Below are 22,251 nucleotides of genomic sequence, written 5' to 3'. Positions count from 1 at the left end.
GTCAAAGATAATAAAGAGAGACTCGAGAGTGAAAGATGCCTAACCAATTTGATTATTGGCCAATTAGATTATTATTATGGACAACAAAAAACTATTAAATTAATTTTTAGTAATTAAAGACTGAAAATTAATATTTAATGATGGATAATGTTGGAAAATCCATTTAAGAAGGTTGCTACTTGGCAAACTTGCCTATACATGTTGGTTAAAGGTTGAAGAAAAGAAAAAACAAGATCATTTTTACTGTAGCAAATGTGGGAGAGCTGTAAGTAACCATGGCTAACCTAATTTTAAACATTGCAGCCAATCACGAGTAAGTTTTGAGAAGGCGATTGTAGATTCGAACCATCCACAGTTGAGCGATTGCATCCAGGTATAAGATGACAACTGATTTGTATGTCTCAGTTATAGGCGACGGCATTTAATGCTGTTGTGGCAGGGCAACAGCTGTATATGATTGATTTTCAATCATTCTTCGCGACAAAGCTCTGAATTTTCTCTCTACAGCTTTCTCTCTCATCTCCCAACCATTTCACAACCTTGCATCAAAGATCTCACTATTTGGACCTTTGGAGGTTGAGAAATTGCAAATTTCTCTGCTGTAAACCCTAATTTACAACAAAAGTTAGAGTTTAGCAACAGCCTCAAAAAGGTGCTAGAAATTGGAAGCTCCAAGGCTGAAGGTGAATTTCAACTCAATTTAGATGGAGGACTAGCCAGCCATTGAATTTGGGGCATTTCCATTGTCTATGAAGTGGATGAAGGTCAATTAAGTGCTCGAATCAAGGGGCAAATCAGATTGAAGACTTGCTAGACACTTTGGACAGCAAGGGGAGTTCGGATTGCGAAGGGGAGAAATATCGAAAGGGGTACCAATTTTGGGGCAAATTGGGTGTACATTGTCCAAGATCAGTAGGTAATTTGTATTTTCAGATTTGCATTTATTGTTTGCTGTTGTAATTAAGTTGTAATTAAGGATTTACCACCCATCCATAGAAGAAAGGTTGGTTTTAGTACATCATTTTAGGAAGGAAGACACCGAGCAAAGGTTTGGAGGGCTATTTCACACATGAAGGAGAGGCAATCAAGATCAGGGAAAGAAAGAGAAGTATAGATGCAAAGGTGCATACATAAATCAAGAGCGATTCTAATTCACCATCAAGGCACTTGCATCTAGAGAGATCCTAAACTATACACACACCTAACATCATAGATGAGAGAGAAAACTATGCAACTTCATTGAAATCCATAATTTGGCAAAATATCAATTCTATCATAATTAATACATGTTTACAAGGGACATACATATATGAATGATAAGTTTTTTTTTTTGGCTTACCAAAACAAGGACTGCAAAAACAAAAACTATATGTAGCACAGGAGCAATTCTGAAACAAGCTATGTTCACTCCCCTTCTTTCATGCTTTCTATACTGCATTTCAACATGCTGCAAAACATGTAACGTCACTAACATAGCATGTCACAACCCATCTCACATAGCTGTAGAAGCCATCCATTCTTGATAGTGAACCTTGTAAATATTCTATAGTAGTTTAAATTCATCTGTATGTTTTTCAAAGCCTGTTCTATGTGATTTCTGCATCTTGTTCAGAACCTGTACATTTCCAAATTTCTACAGCTTGTTCTGATCATATCTCTTCACTAGTGATATTTGAATACTAGACTAAAGATCTGTCACTTGTGGGCACATGTATGACTAGTCACAATCACCTTTTCAGATCCTTTGACAATGAAGTACCCTCCTACATCAAAAGCACATTGCCGTTTCTTAATTAGAGCCTGCTTATCTAGGCCATTCAATCTGCAAAATGAGGAATTGACCATAATGGGTATTTGCCCGATCAAGACATTCTTAAAAAGCTCATCTTGTCCAACCACCTCATACGCATTTTTCAGCTTCCCTTCTAGCTTCTGTTTACCTTTACCTGTAGCATCCCAAGGTTTATAAACCTGTCAACAGAAAATATCCGATAAGCTAAACTAGCTTTAATTTGTTAAATGTTGATAAAGGACATACAAAATCAGCAAGTGATAATCAAGCTTGAAATCGTGAAAATCAGGTGATAATCGTTCCATCATAAGCTTGGAACCATGAAAATTTTATAATTGCAAAATTATGATACCTAAAGAACTTATGTGACAGGGCATCCAGGTGGTAAGCTGAACAGTTGAATTCATCTAAAACGGGTTCCATGGTTTTTAATGATCGTGACGAGGAAGGAGATGATGGCTTTACCTTGATATGGATGTCAGCTGAAACAGCAGCACTGTATGTTATCTTCCGCAGTCTAGCCTCATTAGGGAAGAGTGCCTTTCCTGTACCCTCTTTAGAAATCCACTGAGGCTTCGAGATGGAAACTCTCTGAAACAGAACTTCCGCCCGTTTCCATATATGACTGCCTGGAGAAGCCTCTTTGCTGGTAGCTGTGGTGGTGTAACCAGGTAAGATGTATAGAGTTGGCGTGCAGAGAAACAGTCTCTCTATATCGCGGCTCATAAATCGGTCGAAGGACTGGATTTGGTGAGCGACCAAGCTCCTTCGATGATCATTAAACAGAGCTTTCTGTATCTTCTCCATTGTCTTTTCGTTCACGAAGGCCGGAATCCGGGCTTCGCAAGTATCATTTTCAATCGGAAGAAAGCTCTGATCATTGAGGCTCTCCAAATTGTTGCATGTCTCCAGAAACTCCAAATCTAAAGCCATATTCTAAGTATCTCACAAGTGGTGGTTTTCGACAGGATAGATATATCAGCTCGCTAGCTCTGGCTCCCAAACCACACGCAAGAGGGAGGCCAGTGGACGCTCATATACTCCTTGCAGGAATGCCAACAGAGAAGAAGAATTGGATGATGATGGCAGGCTGCAGGCTGTTCCACAAAATTAAATAGTTGCCAGTGCTCCGGCAGCTTCCTTCTGGGACATTAAATCATAAGCTCTCTCTGTTTGAGGCCCCCGGGCACTGTTCCAACAATATGCCTGCCACTCGCAGCACTGCAGATTCAAGAGACGGAGTAGGCCTCCTCTCCCACCTGTCGTGCAGATGAGAATGGGAGGAGAATATAGACAAGACAGGAAACTGTGGTGAAGGTGGCATCGGAACATGCAGACATGCAGAGTCCTGCCTGACCAACAAACATAGGAGAATCGAAAACAAAAGAATTATATACACCCAACCCAAGGCACGGAAACTTTTGAATTCAATAAACATACAAAAGTTACAAATTAATAATGGAGGTCCATTAATGCTGCATATACACGTATTTTAATTAGCGGCGACAGTCGACTGGCGGTTTGGGCTAGTCACACAGTGCTTGATGGAGGCTCGGGCTCCGTGAAACAAAAATAGGGGACCTCCGACCTATCTTAATTTAAAGAATATTTAAAAATAATGTTTTCATCAAATAAAACTGGTGCGCACTTTTTGAGGCCCCGGCCCCCCTCGGAGGCCGATGGAGTGGATGGATCCATATAAACTAACTGTGGCACCCATCCAGTGTCAGTAGAGTGCCGCTACACTGGCTATAGTGCGGAATGCGTGCATCCAGATCACACGCAGATGGGGGGTTCGACAGACCAGCTATCGTCCATGCCAACAACTTGATGATGCAAAAAGCGTGAAGGCTTTCTCCGTGGCATCACCTTCCACAAAAATTTTGCTTCAGTTCACCTCGACAAGCCATAACAGGTATGTGTGTACCATCAGTCAGCCAACCAGCAAAGTACACGTGTAGCATGATCATGAACGGCGCATATACTAAAATCGACTTCGCCTGCGCTCTTCGTTTTGAGAGTTTGTGCTTTGCTCTGCTGCTGAAGAATTTGTTTATGTAGAATAAATGGACGCCCATATGCTAGATCAAAACAATGTTCCAGATCGTAGTTAAATTTGTCAAATTGTCACCATTCTTCCAAATTGCAATTTGTTGTACATCCAGATACCAAGAGCCCCTTTTGCTCTCTACGAATTGCTTTGTCCTGGCAGACCTGGAGTTGAATTTTTATTCACAGGCGAGACATTGCAGCTTTACTCATATAACCTAAATGTGTTCTCCGCCTCGAAGCAGGAGAGGTGTTTGCTCTTAGAAGTTGGGTTATACGTGGTTTTATTGTTTCATGCCTCGAATCTTTCATTCACAGGGTTGTTTGCAGTATACCTCGAATCTTTGACTCACAGGGCTGCCTGCATTATGTCTCAGATGTTGGGTTCTATGTGGTTTTACCACCTTGCTCGCTACATACCTCGCAACCAAAACCTAGTTTGCAAGGACATCGGTGGTTTACTAGTGTGAATTCCAAGTGTTTTTTTATGGAACTTTAGCTTGGATCATGCAAAGAATAGAAGGGGTGATCACGCCTGCAGGACTACCAACTTGATGTATTAGATAAAACGTTGGTGTGTGATGGTAGAGCATCTAACACTTGAAAATGGTGAGTTTTGCAGCGATACCGAGAGAGCAGTGGAGCTTGTGCTATGAAGAAAGGTTTTGCACGAAGGCTTGCACGCATTTCATTAACCCAACTATATGCTCTTATGTAGAGTTTGTTCGTGACTAGCAACTACATTCAACCCTCTTGTATATGCAACCTGGAAGGTGATGTTCTCGGGATTCTTTAACCTAGCTATGGAATGAAGTTGCATTAGTATGACATGTTTTTTGCCTATGTGTAAGCTTTTTCCCTATGTGTGCTCCAAATCAATAATTCAAACTTCTCATACATTGGGTGCTGTTGAGAGTTGAGTCCTATAAGAGACTCAAATGAAGATTGTATGAATGTCTGTATCAGCTTTTGATTTATTGTTGTAGTGCATGTGTGCCCGGCTCCATGGAGACCTGAGTATCAGACTTCATGGATAGTGCATACACATTGTTCTGATACACTCTAAATTTTTCAGGCATTGTGGCAATTTGACTCTCCTTTAGTGAAGCTTGGTGAAGAGATGAAGATGCATCAAGAAAAGAGGGTGGTGTTGGCATGTGCATAGTAAGCACATGCAATTGAAAGTTCGACTTGAGAAGTTGGATGCCATGCAACATTGTGGCAATTTGACTTTCGTTTAGTGAAGCTTGGTGAAGAGATGAAGATGCATCAAGAAAAGAGGGTGGTGTTGGCATGTGCATAGTAAGCACATGCAATTGAAAGTTTGACTTGAGAAGTTGGATGCCATGCAACAAAATAGAGGTGAGTTGTTTTCCTCACTCAAGGATGGTCTCTTTCCAATTTCCTTCAGACCGTGAATCTCAAATTTCAAACATCACTAGCTATTGTTATTAACACCATAGAATGGGACTGGTCAAAAGGAATGTTGCAATTCTCATTGCATCCATATAAACACAAGAAGGTAAAATTATGGTGGCCTTCATCTGATGTGATAGACTGTAGGGAGACAAATTACAATCTATGTTGAAATAACAATAGGCCAAGAAATAGTTAGTAGGATTGCATCAGCGATACAGGACAAAACTACTATTTTTGTTGATACAATAGAGTCAGTAGCAAAATCAATATGCAAAACAATGATGGCCAAGGGGTGGACTAACACTCTTGCAAAACATCATTAGGATGGGTGGGCCTAAGTGAAATGTATCATGCAGATTGGCAAGCATCTAATGTTCACCATTGCCCACATGTTTTTCTGATTTTATGAGTTGTGTCTTCCATTGCTTCTTGTCTTTTCTTTCTTGCTTTTCATATGCTTGTTACCTCCTCTTAGCCTCAATAGTAACCACCTTTGCTTGCTTGTTTTATTGCTACTTTGACTTTCTCCTTTTGGGGCTCCAATTCTAAATCCTTTGTGTTCTTTGCCTTCATAGATTCGATTCATTGGTCTGAAGTAAGTATAAGTGAGCAAGAGTAGTCTAGAAAGGCCCTCCCATTAACCCAATTGATAGTGACATCCTCCTTGGCACTCATAGAAGCTCAAGAAGATTGGGGTTTGCTACTGCGTTAGGATTTTGCATTGTGTGTCTAATGTCATCGGAGGAAATTTTTCTAGTTCATGACTGGTTGCAACCATGCTTGAAAGCAACTCAGCAACACCTCCTCCCAATTCATCAAGGGGTGCTATGCACTTGACTACAATAAAAGGGATCTTGGATTTCTATATTCTCCCCCACACTTGGTGCCTCCAAACTTCAACTTCTCATGTACGTCCATGTTGTTGGATGACATATTCTCATATTGCAATGTGTCATGAATTAAGGGCAAGTTTCAATAGTACAAAATCCATCTTTCATGTTGGATTTGATGCATGCCATTGCTAGCACCCTTGAGGCAACACCGACAAGATCTCCCTCTAATGCATGACTAGAGTATATCCGTAGTTGCCACAAATTCCTCCTTTTTAAAATAGGACTGACCTCTAATGCTGATTATACACTATGACCAAATCATCATGGAAGGTTTTCACTCCTTCCAATCATAAACTAATTGCTTGGAACCTATCAAGACTCTCTGACACATGATTTGTGAGCTCTTAGTGTCATCATCCATCCATCCCACGGGTGTCATGCTGATTATACACTATGGCCAAATCATCATGGAAGGTTTTCACTACTTCCAATCATAAACTAGTTGCTTGGGACCTATCAAGACTCTCTCACACACGATTTGTGAGCTCTTAGTGTCATCATCCATCCATCCCACCAACTTTACTTGGGATCCCATTAGTGAAAGGGTTGTTATAGGAATGTGCTATCTCACTTGCCTTCAACTTTGAAAGGGTCGTTACAGGAATGTACTATCTCTCTTGCCTTCAACTTTAGGAAATTTATAGATAACCCATGACTAGTTGTTTGCATTCTAAAGGGCCAATGAACAAGGGCCTTTTCTTCTTTAGCAATTGGCATGGTAGGTGGGCCCTTCCTCCTTTTCTTTGTTCTATCGCCAATCCAATTTCCTAATGATGTTTTATTCATTCCATATTGCCTAGTACATTCTTTAATTGAGATACCTTTCCCATGACCTGTGATTGCCTTTATCAAATCTTATTTGGTCCATTTTGGTTGGTATCCCTTCTTAGAATTATGTTTGAATCAATGCTTGGTTGGATGAGGCAAAGGGTTGGATAGAGGCAAAGAAGGCCCCTCGTTTGATTGAGAAAGTTGAGGCAAAGAAGATTCTCCATTTGATTGTCTAAGCTGAGACAAAGACAATCCTTCATGGAGATTCTCATTTGATTGAGAAAGTTGAGGCAAAGAAGATCCTCCATTTGATTGGCTAAGTGGAGACAAAGACAGTCCTCCATGGAGATTGAGTAAGACCTTGATTAGTGGGTTTAGAAGGACGTGTCCTCTTATAATGCAAACGAGTTGTTTTGGATGGAGGAACAATTGTATGATTTTGAGGCATGCTTACAACCTTCCTGTTGCATTACATTCCTAGCTCCAAGATCAATCCAACAAGGTAGCATGTGTATCATGACAAATATTGTGCCCTCTTGGGAATACATCCTTTCATGAGGGGATGTTGATTCCATAATCCAACATCCATTTCTACCTACACATGAAATAAAGAAACTTACAAATATTAGGTTATACAAAAATGAAGTGAGTGATGAACACCCACCACTTGTAGTGTATAAGTGTATGGGTACTATAAGTATAGTGAATATATGGGTGGCCTAGGCATAGTTGCCTTTACCCCTTGCCCCCCCACCCCCACACCCCCGCCCCCCCCCCCCCCCCCCCCCCCCCCCCCCCCCCCAAACAACCTCCCACTCAAAGGTAAATGTGCCTGGAGTGAGCAAAGAATAAGAAAAAAGTAACAAAGTATAATTGTACATAAAGTACAACAAGACGAGGAAAGATTTCATCTCATCCAATGCCCATCATCTTCCTAAGAAAGGCAAAACGTTTTGCTGAGAGACTTTTGGTAAGCAGATTTGTAAGATTTTGGTTTGGCTCAATGGACTTATCCTAAACGATATCTCTGCTAAAGTAGTAACACACCTCAATGTGCTTTGTCTTCGCATGGAAGATCGGCTTCTTGGCCAATTGAATAGCATTCATAGAAATCGAATGCAGGTAGCGGTGGGTGTCATGCTGATTATACATTATGGCCAAATCATCATGGAAGGTTTTCACTACTTCCAATCATAAACTAATTGCTTGGGACCTATCAAGACTCTCTCACACACGATTTGTGAGCTCTTAGTGTCATCATCCATCCATCCCACCAACTTTACCTTGGGATCCCATTAGTGAAAGGGTTGTTACAGGAATGTACTATCTCTCTTGCCTTCAACTTTAAGCAATTTATAGATAACCCATGACTAGTTGTTTGCATTCTAAAGGGCCAATCAACAAGGGCATTTTCTTCTTTAGCAATTGGTATGGTAGGTGGGCCCTTCCTCCTTTTCTTTGTTCTATTGCCAATCCAATTTCCTAATGATGTTTTATTCATTCCATATTGCCTATTACATTCTCTAATTGAGATACCTTTCCCATGACCTACGATTGCCTTCCATCATATCTTATTTGGTCCATTTTGGTTGGTATCCCTTCTTAGAATTATGTTTGAATCAATGCTTGGTTGGATGAGGCAAAGGGTTGGATAGAGGCAAAGAAGGCCCCTCATTTGATTGAGAAAGTTGAGGCAAAGAAGATCCTCCATTTGATTGGCTAAGCTGAGACAAAGACAGTCCTTCATGGAGATTGAGAAAGACCTTGATTAGTGGGTTTAGAAGGACGTGCCCTCTTATAATGCAAATGAGTTGTTTTGGATGAGGAACAATTGTATGATTTTGAGGCATGCTTACAACCTTCTTGTTGCATTACATTCCTAGCTCCAAGATCAATCCAACAAGGTAGCATGTGTATCATGACAAATATTGTGACCTCTTGGGAATACATCCTTTCATGAAGGAATACTGATTCCATAATCCAACATCCATTTCTACCTATACATGAAATAAAGAAACTTACAAATATTAGGTTATACAAAAATGAAGTGAGAGTGATGAACACCCACCACTTGTAGTGTATAAGTGTATGGGTACTATAAGGATAGTGAATACATGGGCGGCGTAGGCATAGTTGCCTTTACCCCCAACAACTTCCCACTTAAAGGTAAATATGCCTGGAGTGAGCAGAGAATAAGAAAAAAGTAACAAAGTATAAATGTACATAAAGTACAACAAGACAAGGAAAGATTTCATCTCATCCAATGCTCATCATCTTCCTAAGAAAGGCAAAACGTTTTGCTGAGAGACTTTTGGTAAGCAAATTTGTAAGATTTTGTTTTGGCTCAATGGACTTATCCTCAACAATATCTCTGCTAAAGTGATGACACACCTCAATGTGCTGTGTCTTTGCATGGAAGATCGGATTCTTGGCCAATTGAATAGCATTCATAGAAATCGAATGCGGTGTAAGGGCCACATTAGTAATACTAAGGTCTACCACCAGATGGCCTAACTAGAGAGCTTTCTTGCAAGCCTCAGTGGGATTGTAATATACTCTGCCTCTGTAGTAGATAGAGCCATATCTTTTTACACCGTGGACATCCAAGTGACATCACCTCCAACAAAGATGAAGACATAGCCAAAGGTATACTTCCTACTGTCTCTATGTCCTACATAATCAGTGTGAGTGTACCCCACGACTCTTGTATCTTGGCCACCATAACATATGCACATATCTGCAATGCCCTTAAGGTACGTCATGATACCCTTTATCGTATCCCAATGCCATCTTCCAGGTGCACACATATAGTGTGCCACAACTCCCACTGCAAAATACTATGTTAGGATGAGTGGCTATCATGGCATACATTAAACTATCTAGTGCGAATGCATAAGGGATCTTGTCCATCTCGGCCTTCTACTCATCAAACCATAGACAATCAGTCTAACCTTCATATGAGAAAATAAAGGATAACCAATAGGCTTAACATCTTGCATATGAAACTTCTCAAGGACCTTCTAAAGGACAACCAATAGGCTTAACATTCCACATATGAAACTCCTCAAGGACCTTCTAGATGTACTCCTTCTATAACAAGTAAAGAAGGCCCTTAGAGTACTCATGCATGATGCACATCCCCAAAATATGTGCGGCCTGTCCGATATCCTTCATCTCAAAGCTGTTCTTGAGCTAACTTTTCAAGGCATCCAACTCATCATGAGCACTCCTAGTAATCAACATATTAGCCACATAGAGTACAAAATCGTAAGGCTATCATCACAGGCCTTCTTCATGTATAAACATGGATTTATATCACTATGCATATATTCCTATTGTGGCCACAAATAATGCTAGCACTCGATCAAGTCTTGTCTCCAACACTTGAGCCTGTTAACACTTCAAAACCTGTATTGACGGTAGGGTAAGAAGCCCAACGGGGAAAAAATGGAAATAAATAAATTATAAAAATTTGGGGTAATCATCGAAAAAGAGAATGTTGCGATGAATGCGCCATGGTTCTGCTGTCTTGGGACAAGGGTGACCCGCCCCATGGAACATGCCTCATGAGGCATCACCAAACACTCAGTCATTCCACAAGTGCACGGAAGCGTAACACGACACGCCACATGCAAACGCCAAGTAAGCACGGTGTTAAAAAAAAGGGCTCCTCTTGAGAGCCGAGAGTATATTGCAAAATGGCACAAAGGCAAAGAAAGCTTTATAAGATAGCCGAAGGGTGAGAGGGACTTGGTTCACTGGCAAGGATGGAGATACCAACACTCATCCAACGCGACTCCACACCGTGGGGGCGAGGAACTGGCACAAGAGGCTCATATCCCTCATACACACCTCCCCTTGAAGAACTCGACGTCCTCATCAAGTTCCAAAACCATAACTCAGAGCCAAAGGAGCGATTGTCTGAGGACTTCAAAATTCAGGGGTCTTAACACAATTCATTATCAAGTCGGTCAGTGTCTACTTGCTAGATTCTCAAGTACAAAATTTTGAGGGTCTTTGCCAACTCGCTATCAAGCGGGCTAGGGTTTGCTTGCTAGGTGTCATGTCCACCGACTCGATTACAAGTGTGAAACATGGTCTTTTCAAACTATAGCTAGGTTACCACCCACTGACTCAATTTACAATTGTGGAGTGGCCCCGGCATACTTGGATTACAATTACTTGACTTTATTGTGCACTTCAATCCGTCCACCTATTGACCATATTTACAAGCACAGAGTGGAGGGTAACCCTAATAAGACAAGTCGTGCACACTTCCCCCGACACATGGCTTGGCAGCATGAGTGCGCAGAAAATGCTGGTGGACTTTGGACCAAGGCGGGAAGCTCAACGGGGAGCATGCCACGCCAAGAAGGCAAGAGCCCAAAAGGAGGCACCTTACGAGTGGTGGCCCTAGCTAGATCTATCAATCCGCAATCAAGGTAGGAGAGACCATTTGACTATGCTAGAGTGGCCGCATCCCTCCACTTGCGTGAGGCAACATTTGACCACCGCAGGGTAGTTGCATGCCTCACCATCCAAGAGGTGCGCCTTGAGTACGCACCTCCCCTTGAAAAGAGTTGGGCCTTAGTTGCCTTGATCTTTGTTTTGGCGTGAGCTTGTTGTCTTCTGAAGAAGACGCCATACTGCTATCTTGCAAAGGTGGCATGTCTCCTTGGACGGAAGGCGCGATCCCAACACTTCGCACCATTTGTTTTCCTTCTCTTGGACTTCTAACGGATGAGAGCGCCTTGAACAGGAGAGTACCTTGAACAGGAATGCGCCCAGGAACACGCGATGTTGCTGTATGTCTCTGTGCGCTGCAAGAGATCCATTTCTCCCACATTGAGCACCCTTCCTCATGTTGATGCACACCTGGAATCAGAAGATTGACAGGGCCCATCCTGTGTGCATTGGGTGGTTGGAGCGCTTGCACAAAGCATGGTGACTTGACAGGTTGCATCAAATTGCCACACCTACAATGCAAGGGTCATCTCCCTTGCAGTCAGTACCATTAGGTCTCTGACACCCAAATATAGCATTATCACGTGCAAGTTAAGTAGGCAGCCCTTAGGCAGATCGTTCCTACATGCTATGCCTACATGTATATTGTGACCCTTGATGGCCGGATCAAGCATTAAGGCACGGAATGATTTGAGGTTGATTAAATGCATAGCATCAAATTGCCTCACTTGCATGGCACAGGCCATCTCTTGCACCATGACTACTTTGACTTGGCCCTCAACGGCCGCATAATATGTGAAGGGCCAAGGCACAGAAGGTTGGGTGTGGACTGGCTTTGTGCCCCAACGACCCACATCTCTTTGGGACCTTGATATGTCTGGATTTGCCCAAGGGGTACATGCGCAAGCTAAGTCTTCACATCTAGCTCGTTCCAATCTTTTTCACTCTGTGAGATGAGTTGCATCCATTGTGAGTGACTTGGAGGGTAAAGTCTCATTGGAACCAACTTGGATTGATCATGTACCCAACCAACTACCTTGATCTCACCAAGAAGATTACAAGTAGGCCTTTTAGGCAAAGGGACCTCCTTGAAATTCACCTTCATGGTGAGCACAGACTCTACGTTGATGTGTAACTCAGCCACTTGGGATCCATTCACGAAGATCCAATCACCATGATCAGTCCACATGAGAGGCACCCCAGCGATTGCCTTTGCTTTGCTGTGTGAGGACTCATTCACCTTTGAATCATCCAATTGAGCATAGGGGGTTAACTCCTTAGCACGCTCATAGAAATGGATGATCACTTGCTCAACAAATGTTGCCCGCTTTCTCCTAATCGCGGACTCGGATTGTTGAGGCTCGAGTTATCCCTCATAGAGAGTGGTTTCACTCCTATCGCAATTTGACTGGATCTGTCTGTTTGGGTAATGACCTAATACTCCAGATAATTGGTATTGGTAATGTCTAGTTGTAGGTTTACTCTTCATGATGTACGTCATGTACCGGCTCTCACAAAGAGCCTTATCTCTGTTGACACTTTGGATGATGCAGGTTATGTGGTTTCTTTTAGTGATTCCTCATGGAAGATTACTCGTGGAAATCTTATCATTGTATGTGGTGCTAAGTCCAATACTCTCTATCCCAAGCTTATATCTGGGTCAGTTGACCATATTTTGGCAAAGGATGCAATTTTACATGTATCTCTTTGGCATTGTTGCCTTGGGCATGTCCTTGAAAGGAATGAAAATTCTTACTTGTTTATAGTATCTTCTGCCCCTTGACTGTAAGTGCTGAGTCTTGTGATCATTGTTTATGTAATAGACAGATACGTAATACACATACAAAATTTGGTATGACACGCATGGGTGAGTCTTTGGCTCTTGTTCATTCGGATGTATGTGGTCCCATGCCCTGCAAGTCATTAAGTGGCGTGAAGTACTTTGTTATCTTCATTGATGACTATTTGCATAAGGTCTGGGCATATCCTATTAAGCAGAAATCCGAAGTCTTAGCTACATTTCAGTGTTGGCTTGCTTTGGTTGAGAACTAGTCTAGGTATAGGCTGAAATGCCTAAGGTCAGATAATAGGGATGAGTATGTCTCTAAAGCCTTTGAGCATTGTGACAAGAGGAGTGCTGAGTATCAGTTGACCGCCCCATATACCCCATCCCATAATGGTATGTCTAAGCGCATGAATAGGACAATTAAAGAGCAAGTTTGCAGTATGCTTAGCCAGGCAAACATACCACAACATTTTTGGGCTAAGGCAATTACTACTACCGTATACTTAATAAATCGGTCCCTATGTATTGCTCTTGACTATCAGGTTGTGGAGGACGTATGGTCTAGAAAACCTTCCTCATATGCTCATTTGTGTGTCTTTGGTTGTGAGGCTTTTTGCCATGTACCCGAGGATAAGCGCAATGCATCTTTCTTGGTTATGGGGATGTAGATGAGATGGGCTATTGCCTATTGCCTATGGAATCCGCAGGCTCGAAAGGTTATCTGCAGCCATGTTGTTTTCTATGAGGAGAAAATGCATAAGCAGCCTAAGCCTGTCATTGAGATATGCAGGGTGATATTTCATAAGAGGAGCCTCCTGCTACTGTACAGCTAGCTAGACAACTTGCAGCAGCAGTAGTTGATGCCCTTGTGGCCTAGGTTCTTGATGCTCCATAGCATGTATAGGTCCTACAACCAACTTTGAGGTAGTCTACTAGAGATAGATGATAGCCTACGCGGTTTGAGTCCTCTATGGATTATGTTATGGTGACAGATGTTGGTGAGCCTCTTACTTACATGGAGACTTGTATCATAAGATTTACATGGAGTAGCCTAAGGGCTTTGTAGAACGTGGCAAGGACCACCTAGTGTGCAGATTGAGGAAGAGCCTTTATGGCCTTAAGCAGACACCTCGGGAATGGTATCACACGTTTGATGCCTTTATGTATTCACAAGGATATTCTCACAGTGATATATAGAGCCATGTTTATACACAAAGAAGGCTCATAATGGCAAGCTTATGATTTTGATTCTCTATGTGGATGATATGTTGATTGTTGGAAGTGCTTATAATGAGTTGGATGCCTTGAAAGATCAACTCAAGAAGAGCTCTGAGATAAAGGACATGGGACAAGCCTCACATATTCTTGGGGTGTGCATTATGCACGATGCAATTTGATGTATGCCATGATAGCCACTCGTCCTAATATAGCATTTGCAATGGGAGTTGTGGCACGCTAAATGGCTACACTTGGCAGACAGTATTGGGATATTGTCAAGGGTATCATGAGGTACGTGAAGGGCAGAACAGCTATGTACATATGTTATGGTGGCCAGGATATAGGAGTCATGGGGTACACTAACTCTGATTATGTAGAACATGCAAAGAGTAGTGGAGGTGTTTCTTGGATGTCCAAGGTGTAGAAATACACGGCCCTATCTACTACAGAGATAGAGTACATTACAGCCACCACTGAGGTTAGGCCATCTGGTGGCAAGCCTTGGCATTACTAATGTGGTCCCTACACTGCATTCGGATTCTATGAGTGCTATTCAGTTGGCCAAAAATCTGGTCTTCCATGCAAAAATGAAATACATTGAGGTGCATTACCACTTCATCGGAGAGGTTGCTGAGGGCAAGTCAGTTGACCTTGTCAAGATCTCAACTAATCAAAATCCTACAGATCTGCTCACTAAAAGTCTCTTAGATGAGCGTTTTGCCTTCCTTAGGAAGTTGATTGGATGAGATGACGTTTTTCCTCATCTTGTTATACTTATGTACATTTGTGCTTTGTCATTTTTTTTCTTGTTCTCTCCCCACTAGGGGCACATTCGCCTTTAAGTGAGAGATTGTTGGGGGTAAAGGCGTCTGTGCCTAGCCGCCCATGTATTAGTTACACTGACAGTACCCACATACGCGCACACTTGTACACTATAGGTGGCAGGCGCCCATCACTGTCACTTTATTCTTTATTCTTTTAGTGATATTTGAAATAAGGGAAGGCCAATCACACATTGTGAGTATTGGAGTTCTCACATTGTGTGTGTGTGTGTCTCTCTCTCTCTCTTGCTCTTGTTCCTTCCACCATAGCTCTTGCTTCTGCCCCGTCCTTCCACAAGCCAATCACACATTGTGAGTATTGGAGTTCTCACATTGTGTGTGTGTGTCTCTCTCTCTTGCTCTTGTTCCTTCCACCATAGCTCTTGCTTCTGCCCCGTCCTTCCACTTCAGGGTTTACTCTCTTTAATGCTCTCGCAAATTATCTGTCTCGGCTTCCACAAAATGTACATCTTCCATTTCTGTTAGAAATAATTAAATGAAGGTCAGTTTCATGACTAAAGACCATGAAAAAACCAATTCTTTTAGTGACATTTGAAATAAGGGGAGGCCAATCACACATTGTGAGTATTGGAGTTATCACATTGTGTGTGTGTGTCTCTTTCTCTCTTGCTCGTGTTCCTTCCACCATAGCTCTTGCTTCTACCCCGTCCTTCCACTTCAAGGTTTACTCTCTTCAATGCTCTTGCAAATTATCTGTTTCGGCTTCCACAAAATGTACATCTTCCATTTCTGTCAGAAATAATTAAATGAAGGTCAGTTTCATGACTAAAGACCATGAAAAAACCAATGTTGCATATGTATAATCACCTGTATTTTGGATTTAGTGGAAGGGAACGACATGAAAATATGCAGATGGATGGTCCATATGCAAGGACATTTTAAAAGCAGGTAAATACTTGTTTGTCAATTTGGATTGTTTCTTAATCTCGTTTGTCATTGTCATGTTGTAGGCCGTATTGACAGGTGCTTGTAGACTCAAAACATCCTTCATTGAAAAAGCTAAAAGGTTTAGGTTGCAGTACAAGAAAGTGGATTTTGAACTGAAAAGGCTTCTCAACTTAGGCACTGTGCTAGATGTGAATAGTCAAAGGAGCTCAAAGCTCTTCTCTAATACTGAGCTGCACTTAAACAATTAACTGGGTATAATAATTGCAGGTTTTGAAGACCTCTCTAATACAGACCTGCACTTAAACAATTAGTCGGGTATAATAATTGCAGGTTCTAAAGACATCTCTGATAGTGAACTGATGGAGCCATTGGAGCTGCAGCCAAATTGGGCATGTACTTTGGAGCTTGTTCTTGAATTGTCCATCTGCTTTGAGTGACTTTTTTAATGACAGTTTTGTTCTTCCTGGATAAGCAAGTTTGTGGTTGCAGTGTATCTATGTGGATTTTGATGTGTTTAGACTTCTTTACTCAGCCACTCTGCTATATGTTGACAGTGAAAGAAACAGAAAGCTCATCTGTGACAGTGAGCTGCACTGACAAAATCAATTGGGTACAATAATTTTAGGATCTCATGACATCTCTAATAGTGAACTGATGGAGCAATTGGAGCTACAATGTAATTGGGCATCTACTTTGGAGGTTCTTCTCTAATTGTCCATCTACTTTGAGTGTCTCCTTTATGACAGTTTCGTATTTCTGATAGAGTGAGTTTGTGGTTGCAGTATATGAAAGTGGATTCTGCTGTGATTAGGCTTCTCAACTCATGCATTACTCTGCTAAATGCGAACATAAGTGATGCAGCCATAGGAGCTGCAATGTAATTGGGCATCTACTTTGGAGGTGGTTCTCTAATTGTCCATCTAATTTGAGTGTCATCTTTATGACAGTTTGTGTTTCTGATAGAGTGACTTTTTGGATTCTAATCTAGTTAGACTTCTCAACTTAGGCACTGTGCTTAATGTGTACAGTCAAAGAAGCCAAAAGCTCATCTCTGATATTGAGCTGCAGTAAAATAATCGATTGGGTATAGTATTTGCAGGTTCAGATGACATCTCTAATACTGATCTGATGGAGCCATTGGAGCTACACACTAATTGGGCATCTTCTTTCGATGCTCTTCTCTAATTGTCCATCTGTGTTGACTGTCTCTAATTGTCGTTCTACTATGAGTGACATTTTTATGACAGTTTTGTGCTTCTGGGTGAGCGAGTTTGTGGTTGTAGCATATGAATGTGGGTTCTGATGTGCCCAGGCTTCTCAACTCAGGCACTCTATTAAGAGTAATCAGTGAAAGAAGCTGAAAGCTCATCTCTGATAGTGAGCTGCAGTAAAATAATCAACTGGGTATAGTATTTGCAAGTTCTGATGGCATCTCTGATACTGATCTGATGGAGCCATTGGAGCTGCAAACTAATTGGGCATCTTCTTTGGATGTTGTTCTCTAATTGTCAACCTATGTTGACTGTCTCTAATTGTTGTTCTACTATAAGTATCATTCGTATGATAGTTTCGTGCTTCTGGGTGAGTGAGTGTGTGGTTGTAACATATAAATGTGGATTCTGATGTGTCCAGGCTTCTCAACTCAGGCACTTTGCTAAAAGTGATCAGTGAAAGAAGCTAAAAGCTCATCTGTGATGTTGAGCTGCATTTAAATAATCAATTGGGTATAATACTTGCAGCTTCTAATGTCATTTCTGATAGTGAACTGACGGAGCCATTGGAGCTCCAATGCAATTGGGCATCTACTTTGGATATAGTTCTCTATTTGTCCATGCCCTTTGAGTGTCTCTACTTATCCATCTGATTTGAGAGCCTCCTTTATGACAGGTTTGTGTTTTTGGCCGTGTAAGTTTGTGGATCGCGTATATGAAAGTGGATTTTGATGTGACCAGGCTTCTCCACTCCGCACTCTGGTAAATGTGACCAGTCAAATGAGTTGAAAGCTCATCTGTGATTGTGAACTGCACTTAAATAATCGACTGGGTATAGTAATTGCAGGTTCTAATGACATCTCTGACCGCGAATTGATGGAGCCATTGGACCTGCAATATAATGGGGCATCTACTTTGGAGGCTGTTCTCGAATTATCCATCTACTTTGAGTGTCTTCTTTATGACAGTTGTGTGTTTCTAGATGAGCAAGTTTGTGGATGCACTAAATGAAAGTGGATTTTGATGTGATTAGGCTTATGACAGATGGTTTTGAGCTTGCAGAATAATTCTGCAAGAGGGCAGGTGGAGACCTTAAAACAGATTATACATTGCAGCGGTGTGGTTTGTAGCAGAGAACCCAGAGATATAAGAAAGGGTAACAACACAAGTCATTCAGAAGCAACAGAGTAGCAGCAGAATTGGCATAGAAGAATAGAGTACCAGCAGAACTGATTTACGAAAGGCACCTCGGGTATGTAAAGATGTTGAGGTTTAAGTAAAGATTAGTTTTTTCACCTTCTATTTTTGGGGCCCCTCCACTAAAACTGGGTGGGAACTTGGAAGGGGCTCTAAAATGGCGGACCACAAGAAGTAATAAAAAATACAACACATGCATTAAAAGTTGGCAGGTGGTAGTAATAACTAATTCTCATTTAAATCTTGTTGCTCTATGTATTTTATTTAAAAATGATTGTTGTGCCACTCCCGTGCAAATTATAATATCTCTTCAAGTCTTATTTTATGTCTTATTTCCTATTCATTGTATGCACAAAAGATCCCCAAAAATTTAATGAAGATTTGTACACAAGCCTAACTATCAAAGCATTGATTCATCCTTAAGTCATATCCTATTTGTAGAGGATTGAATGGAAGCATACAAAACATACTTTCTTGCATTTTCACTTATTTTTTTCTTATACTTTATGAACTCAATAGCAATAGAAAAATGGATAAGCATGTGATTTATAATTGCTTGGATGTGTTTGGGAGTATTTTGAAGAGTCCATATATCATGAAAAATCACTCAAAGATCACTTGATTGAGCTAGGGATTATTCATGTACATGATCTTGCATTCTCTCACCACCACCTTGATCGCTATACTCCATTACCGTGCCTGCTAGTCTCTTATATGGCCAAAATTTAATTAGGATCTAAATTCGACCCTCTTTATTCGAGAAGTATATGCCTAAAGAGTTCAATGCATTTCTAGTTAAATGCACGATAAAACACCTATGTTCAATGCCATGTACACCACAATAAAATGGTATAGCTAAGATAAAGAATGCATCTCCCATGGAGATGGCATGATGCAAAAGCCTCCCCACATAGTTTCTTGCGTAAGTTATTATATGTGGAGCTTATGTAGTAAACAAGTATCCCACCAAAGCATTACGATCTATCAGTATGTATGAGGTTTGGTATGAAAAAAAGCCATCTCTTGCTCACTTACATGTTTTATGGTTAAGCATTATACCACTATAATATCATAAGAAATTGGATGATAAGGTTGTGAAATGTATCTTTGCTAGCTTAAAAGCAAAGGTTATAGATTATATCATCTATAAATTGATCCTTTTTTGCCACTTATGAGATTGTCTTTGTAGAAGATATAATGTCGTCTTTACTTTCATATACCAAGGAAACATATAAGATATACATGACACTTTATTATCTCTTTTCAATGGTGGGCACTCAAATATAGTATCAAAGTAGGTAGTTTTCAAACTATGGATGTTTCTCTTGAATCCGTAGATCAGTGTATTCAACAATCTAGAAGTATGTCAAAATGGATGGTACAACCATGAGTATAGCAATTTGGATGCACCTTTATCTAGGTATCCTTAGTATGGCTCTCATAGTGTCTCTTACGCATCAAATTATTATGTACTAGATCCTTTCACTATGCGTAATGAGGATATGTTGATTCCTTTTAAAGCAATGTTAAATTTAAAAAGTTAGATGGTTACTATGCAATTTGAGTATGAGGCTATTATCAAAGAATGATGCTTGATTCTTATGTGACTTGTCTCATGGCAAAAAGGCTATAGATACTAATCGGGGTTACAAGTTGAAATGAATATCAAATAGTAGTATTAATCGCTATAAGGCTAGATGTGTGGCAAAGGGTCATACTCAATAAAATGGTATTGATACGTTAACAAAACCTTTGCTTCCACTTGCAATATGAAATCACTTCATACGATCTATGTATTAGCAACTCATAATGGTTGGAATATAAATCAATCAAACATAAAAAATGTGTTTTTAAATGGTGATTTTTGTGCGAAGTATAAGTTTTTCAATCTTGTGGTTTTATTCAAAGAGGGTAGGATAACAAAGTAGGTAAATTGAATAAGCTATTTTATAGCATGAAGTAACAAGTTGAGCTTGGAAAGAAAAGATACATGCATTATGCACTCTAAGACATTCACTTTGTGTTCACATTTTATTTACATGGTATCATGAGCATTATCTCTTGGATGGTAGTACTTGTTTGCGAATATTTGACCCACATTGAGTATCAGGTTTTCAAAGCCATAAGTTTAGATACTCGTTTCATTTAGGACGTGATTTGGTAAGGATTGAATTTTCTCTTGGAATGTTTAATATAAAGAGATGACTATGTTGCGTATGTGCTTTATGTTAAAACAACACATCTTGGGGCTAATCCTTGGGGTGTAGGAGAGCCATAGTTGAGTGACAACAACTAGTTGGGGGATGCTCCATGTGTATGGTACTAGATACCGATATGTTCGGGTACTCCAATTTCTTCGAGTTGAGAAGGGCAACATATTGGACTACGCTTTAGAAATAGTATCTATACTTGATTGCACATGGTTTTCGGAATAGTTTGATTAAGAAAACCTTGTATGCTAGATATGAGGGTAATGTGCTTATAATCATTGTAGTTTCTATTGATGACATGCTATTCATTGGTCCTAGAGAAACATATATTGCTAAATTTTAAGGCTAAGTCAAAATTGACTTGTGACATGTCGAATTTGACCTCTTACATCATTATTTAGGAATCTAATTCAAGAAATGTGATGGAGGTATTGGTTTGTGTCAAACAAAGTATACTAAGATATAATTGTAGAGATTGGGATTTAAGGACGATAAGCTTATTCCTAATTTATGAAAACAAGTTTGAAAATAAGCGTCCATGATACTGAAGATTGCTTGATGCCTTTCTCTATCGTTGAGCTGTTAGATGCTTGATTTATGTATGCATTATGGGACCTGACATTCAATTATAGTCTCATAAATCAGTATGTTTATACATAGCTTACACACCAACCATTGACACAGTGAAGTGTATCTTTTGTTATTCAAGTGGTACTCAATGTTGATAAACTTTTATTAACTTATATCTATGATTACATGTATGGAAGAACAACAAAGTAAGAGGTTGTTGTAAAGGTATTTCATGGGAAAAGGAACAAGAGATACGATCTAGTTATGTATGTAAGAGAACAAATAGAAGAAAATAAAAGAAAGAAGAAGAAGACTGTTAAGCCCTTTATTGTGCCCACCAATCTTCCATATTGTTGCCTCCTTCCATGTTTATTTTCGACATTTGGTATCACACTAAGAACTTATGGTTAAAGCAAAAGTGAAGGCTCATGAAAAGCATAGTTGAAGCTTTGCAAAGTAGTTATGGAATATTTTAAGCAAATTAGGGGCTGCCATAACAAAAAAACCAATGGATTGGACAACCATTGGAGGCTAGTCTTGTTTAGAACAAGAAGGTTTTTGATTGGTTTCAAGAAGGAATCGGATTATATTTTGATCACAAAAGCAAGGAGGATACTTAACAGGGGCCTATGTCAAATAAGGAGCCTTCTTGTGCCAAAAAATCACATGTTTATCTTATTTAAAAAGTAGAGGGCTTGTGGTGAATAGACAGATAGAGATGAGGAAGGGAGACATATATTGCTTGTTGTAGAGCTCTAAAGCTCAACAAATTCACAATTGGCAAGAGAATACACTTGTGTAGTTCAACACTTGCACAATGATATAACTTCATCTTTAGCATGAGCAAAGTTGGCAACAATAATCATTGCCTATTCCATGTCAAAAACTTTTTTAAAGCAAGGCGCCCTTGGGGGAATCAATCTTAATAATAATGTTAAAGA

The 22,251-nt window shown here is 40.4% G+C and overlaps 1 protein-coding gene and 1 long non-coding RNA gene across 19 annotated transcripts in view; one reads left to right on the top strand and one right to left on the bottom strand.

Annotated features, from left to right (window-relative positions):
- The window catches only part of LOC148037852 (DNA-directed RNA polymerases IV and V subunit 2-like), a 38,220-nt gene extending 34,973 nt beyond the window's left edge, over positions 1 to 3,247 (bottom strand). The window contains exons 1-3 of one of the 2 annotated variants that reach the window (XM_087676813.1): positions 2,258 to 3,247; positions 1,732 to 1,971; positions 1,340 to 1,447 (exon numbers count right to left, since the gene is read on the bottom strand). In XM_087676813.1, coding sequence (XP_087532939.1) covers positions 1,340 to 1,447; positions 1,732 to 1,971; positions 2,258 to 2,725 — 816 coding nt within the window. In that variant the 5' untranslated portion in view covers positions 2,726 to 3,247. The remainder of the gene's footprint in view (positions 1 to 1,339; positions 1,448 to 1,731; positions 1,972 to 2,257) is intronic. The other variant, XM_087676815.1, reaches the window with a different exon arrangement.
- A 116-nt stretch (positions 3,248 to 3,363) lies between these two features.
- LOC148037851 (uncharacterized) lies at positions 3,364 to 18,772 on the top strand. Of its 17 annotated transcripts, none has more exons than XR_015690721.1 (8): positions 3,364 to 3,707; positions 4,464 to 4,614; positions 4,917 to 5,203; positions 16,059 to 16,122; positions 16,453 to 16,511; positions 16,748 to 16,821; positions 16,905 to 18,095; positions 18,181 to 18,772. It is a non-coding gene; the product is annotated as an uncharacterized LOC148037851 (long non-coding RNA). The 17 variants fall into 17 exon arrangements; XR_015690719.1 differs by having other exon boundaries at positions 16,677 to 16,821; XR_015690708.1 differs by lacking the exons at positions 16,059 to 16,122; positions 16,453 to 16,511 and having other exon boundaries at positions 16,905 to 17,022; positions 18,010 to 18,095.
- Positions 18,773 to 22,251: the final 3,479 nt, after the last annotated feature.

Source organism: Lygodium microphyllum, chromosome 4 (genome assembly GCF_053477565.2).
Source record: "Lygodium microphyllum isolate KBCC chromosome 4, Lygodium_microphyllum_v1.1.10, whole genome shotgun sequence".
NCBI classification, from domain to species: domain Eukaryota; kingdom Viridiplantae; phylum Streptophyta; class Polypodiopsida; order Schizaeales; family Lygodiaceae; genus Lygodium; species Lygodium microphyllum.
Note: the sequence above shows the minus strand (reverse complement) of the source record. Positions and strands in the feature narration are given on the sequence as shown.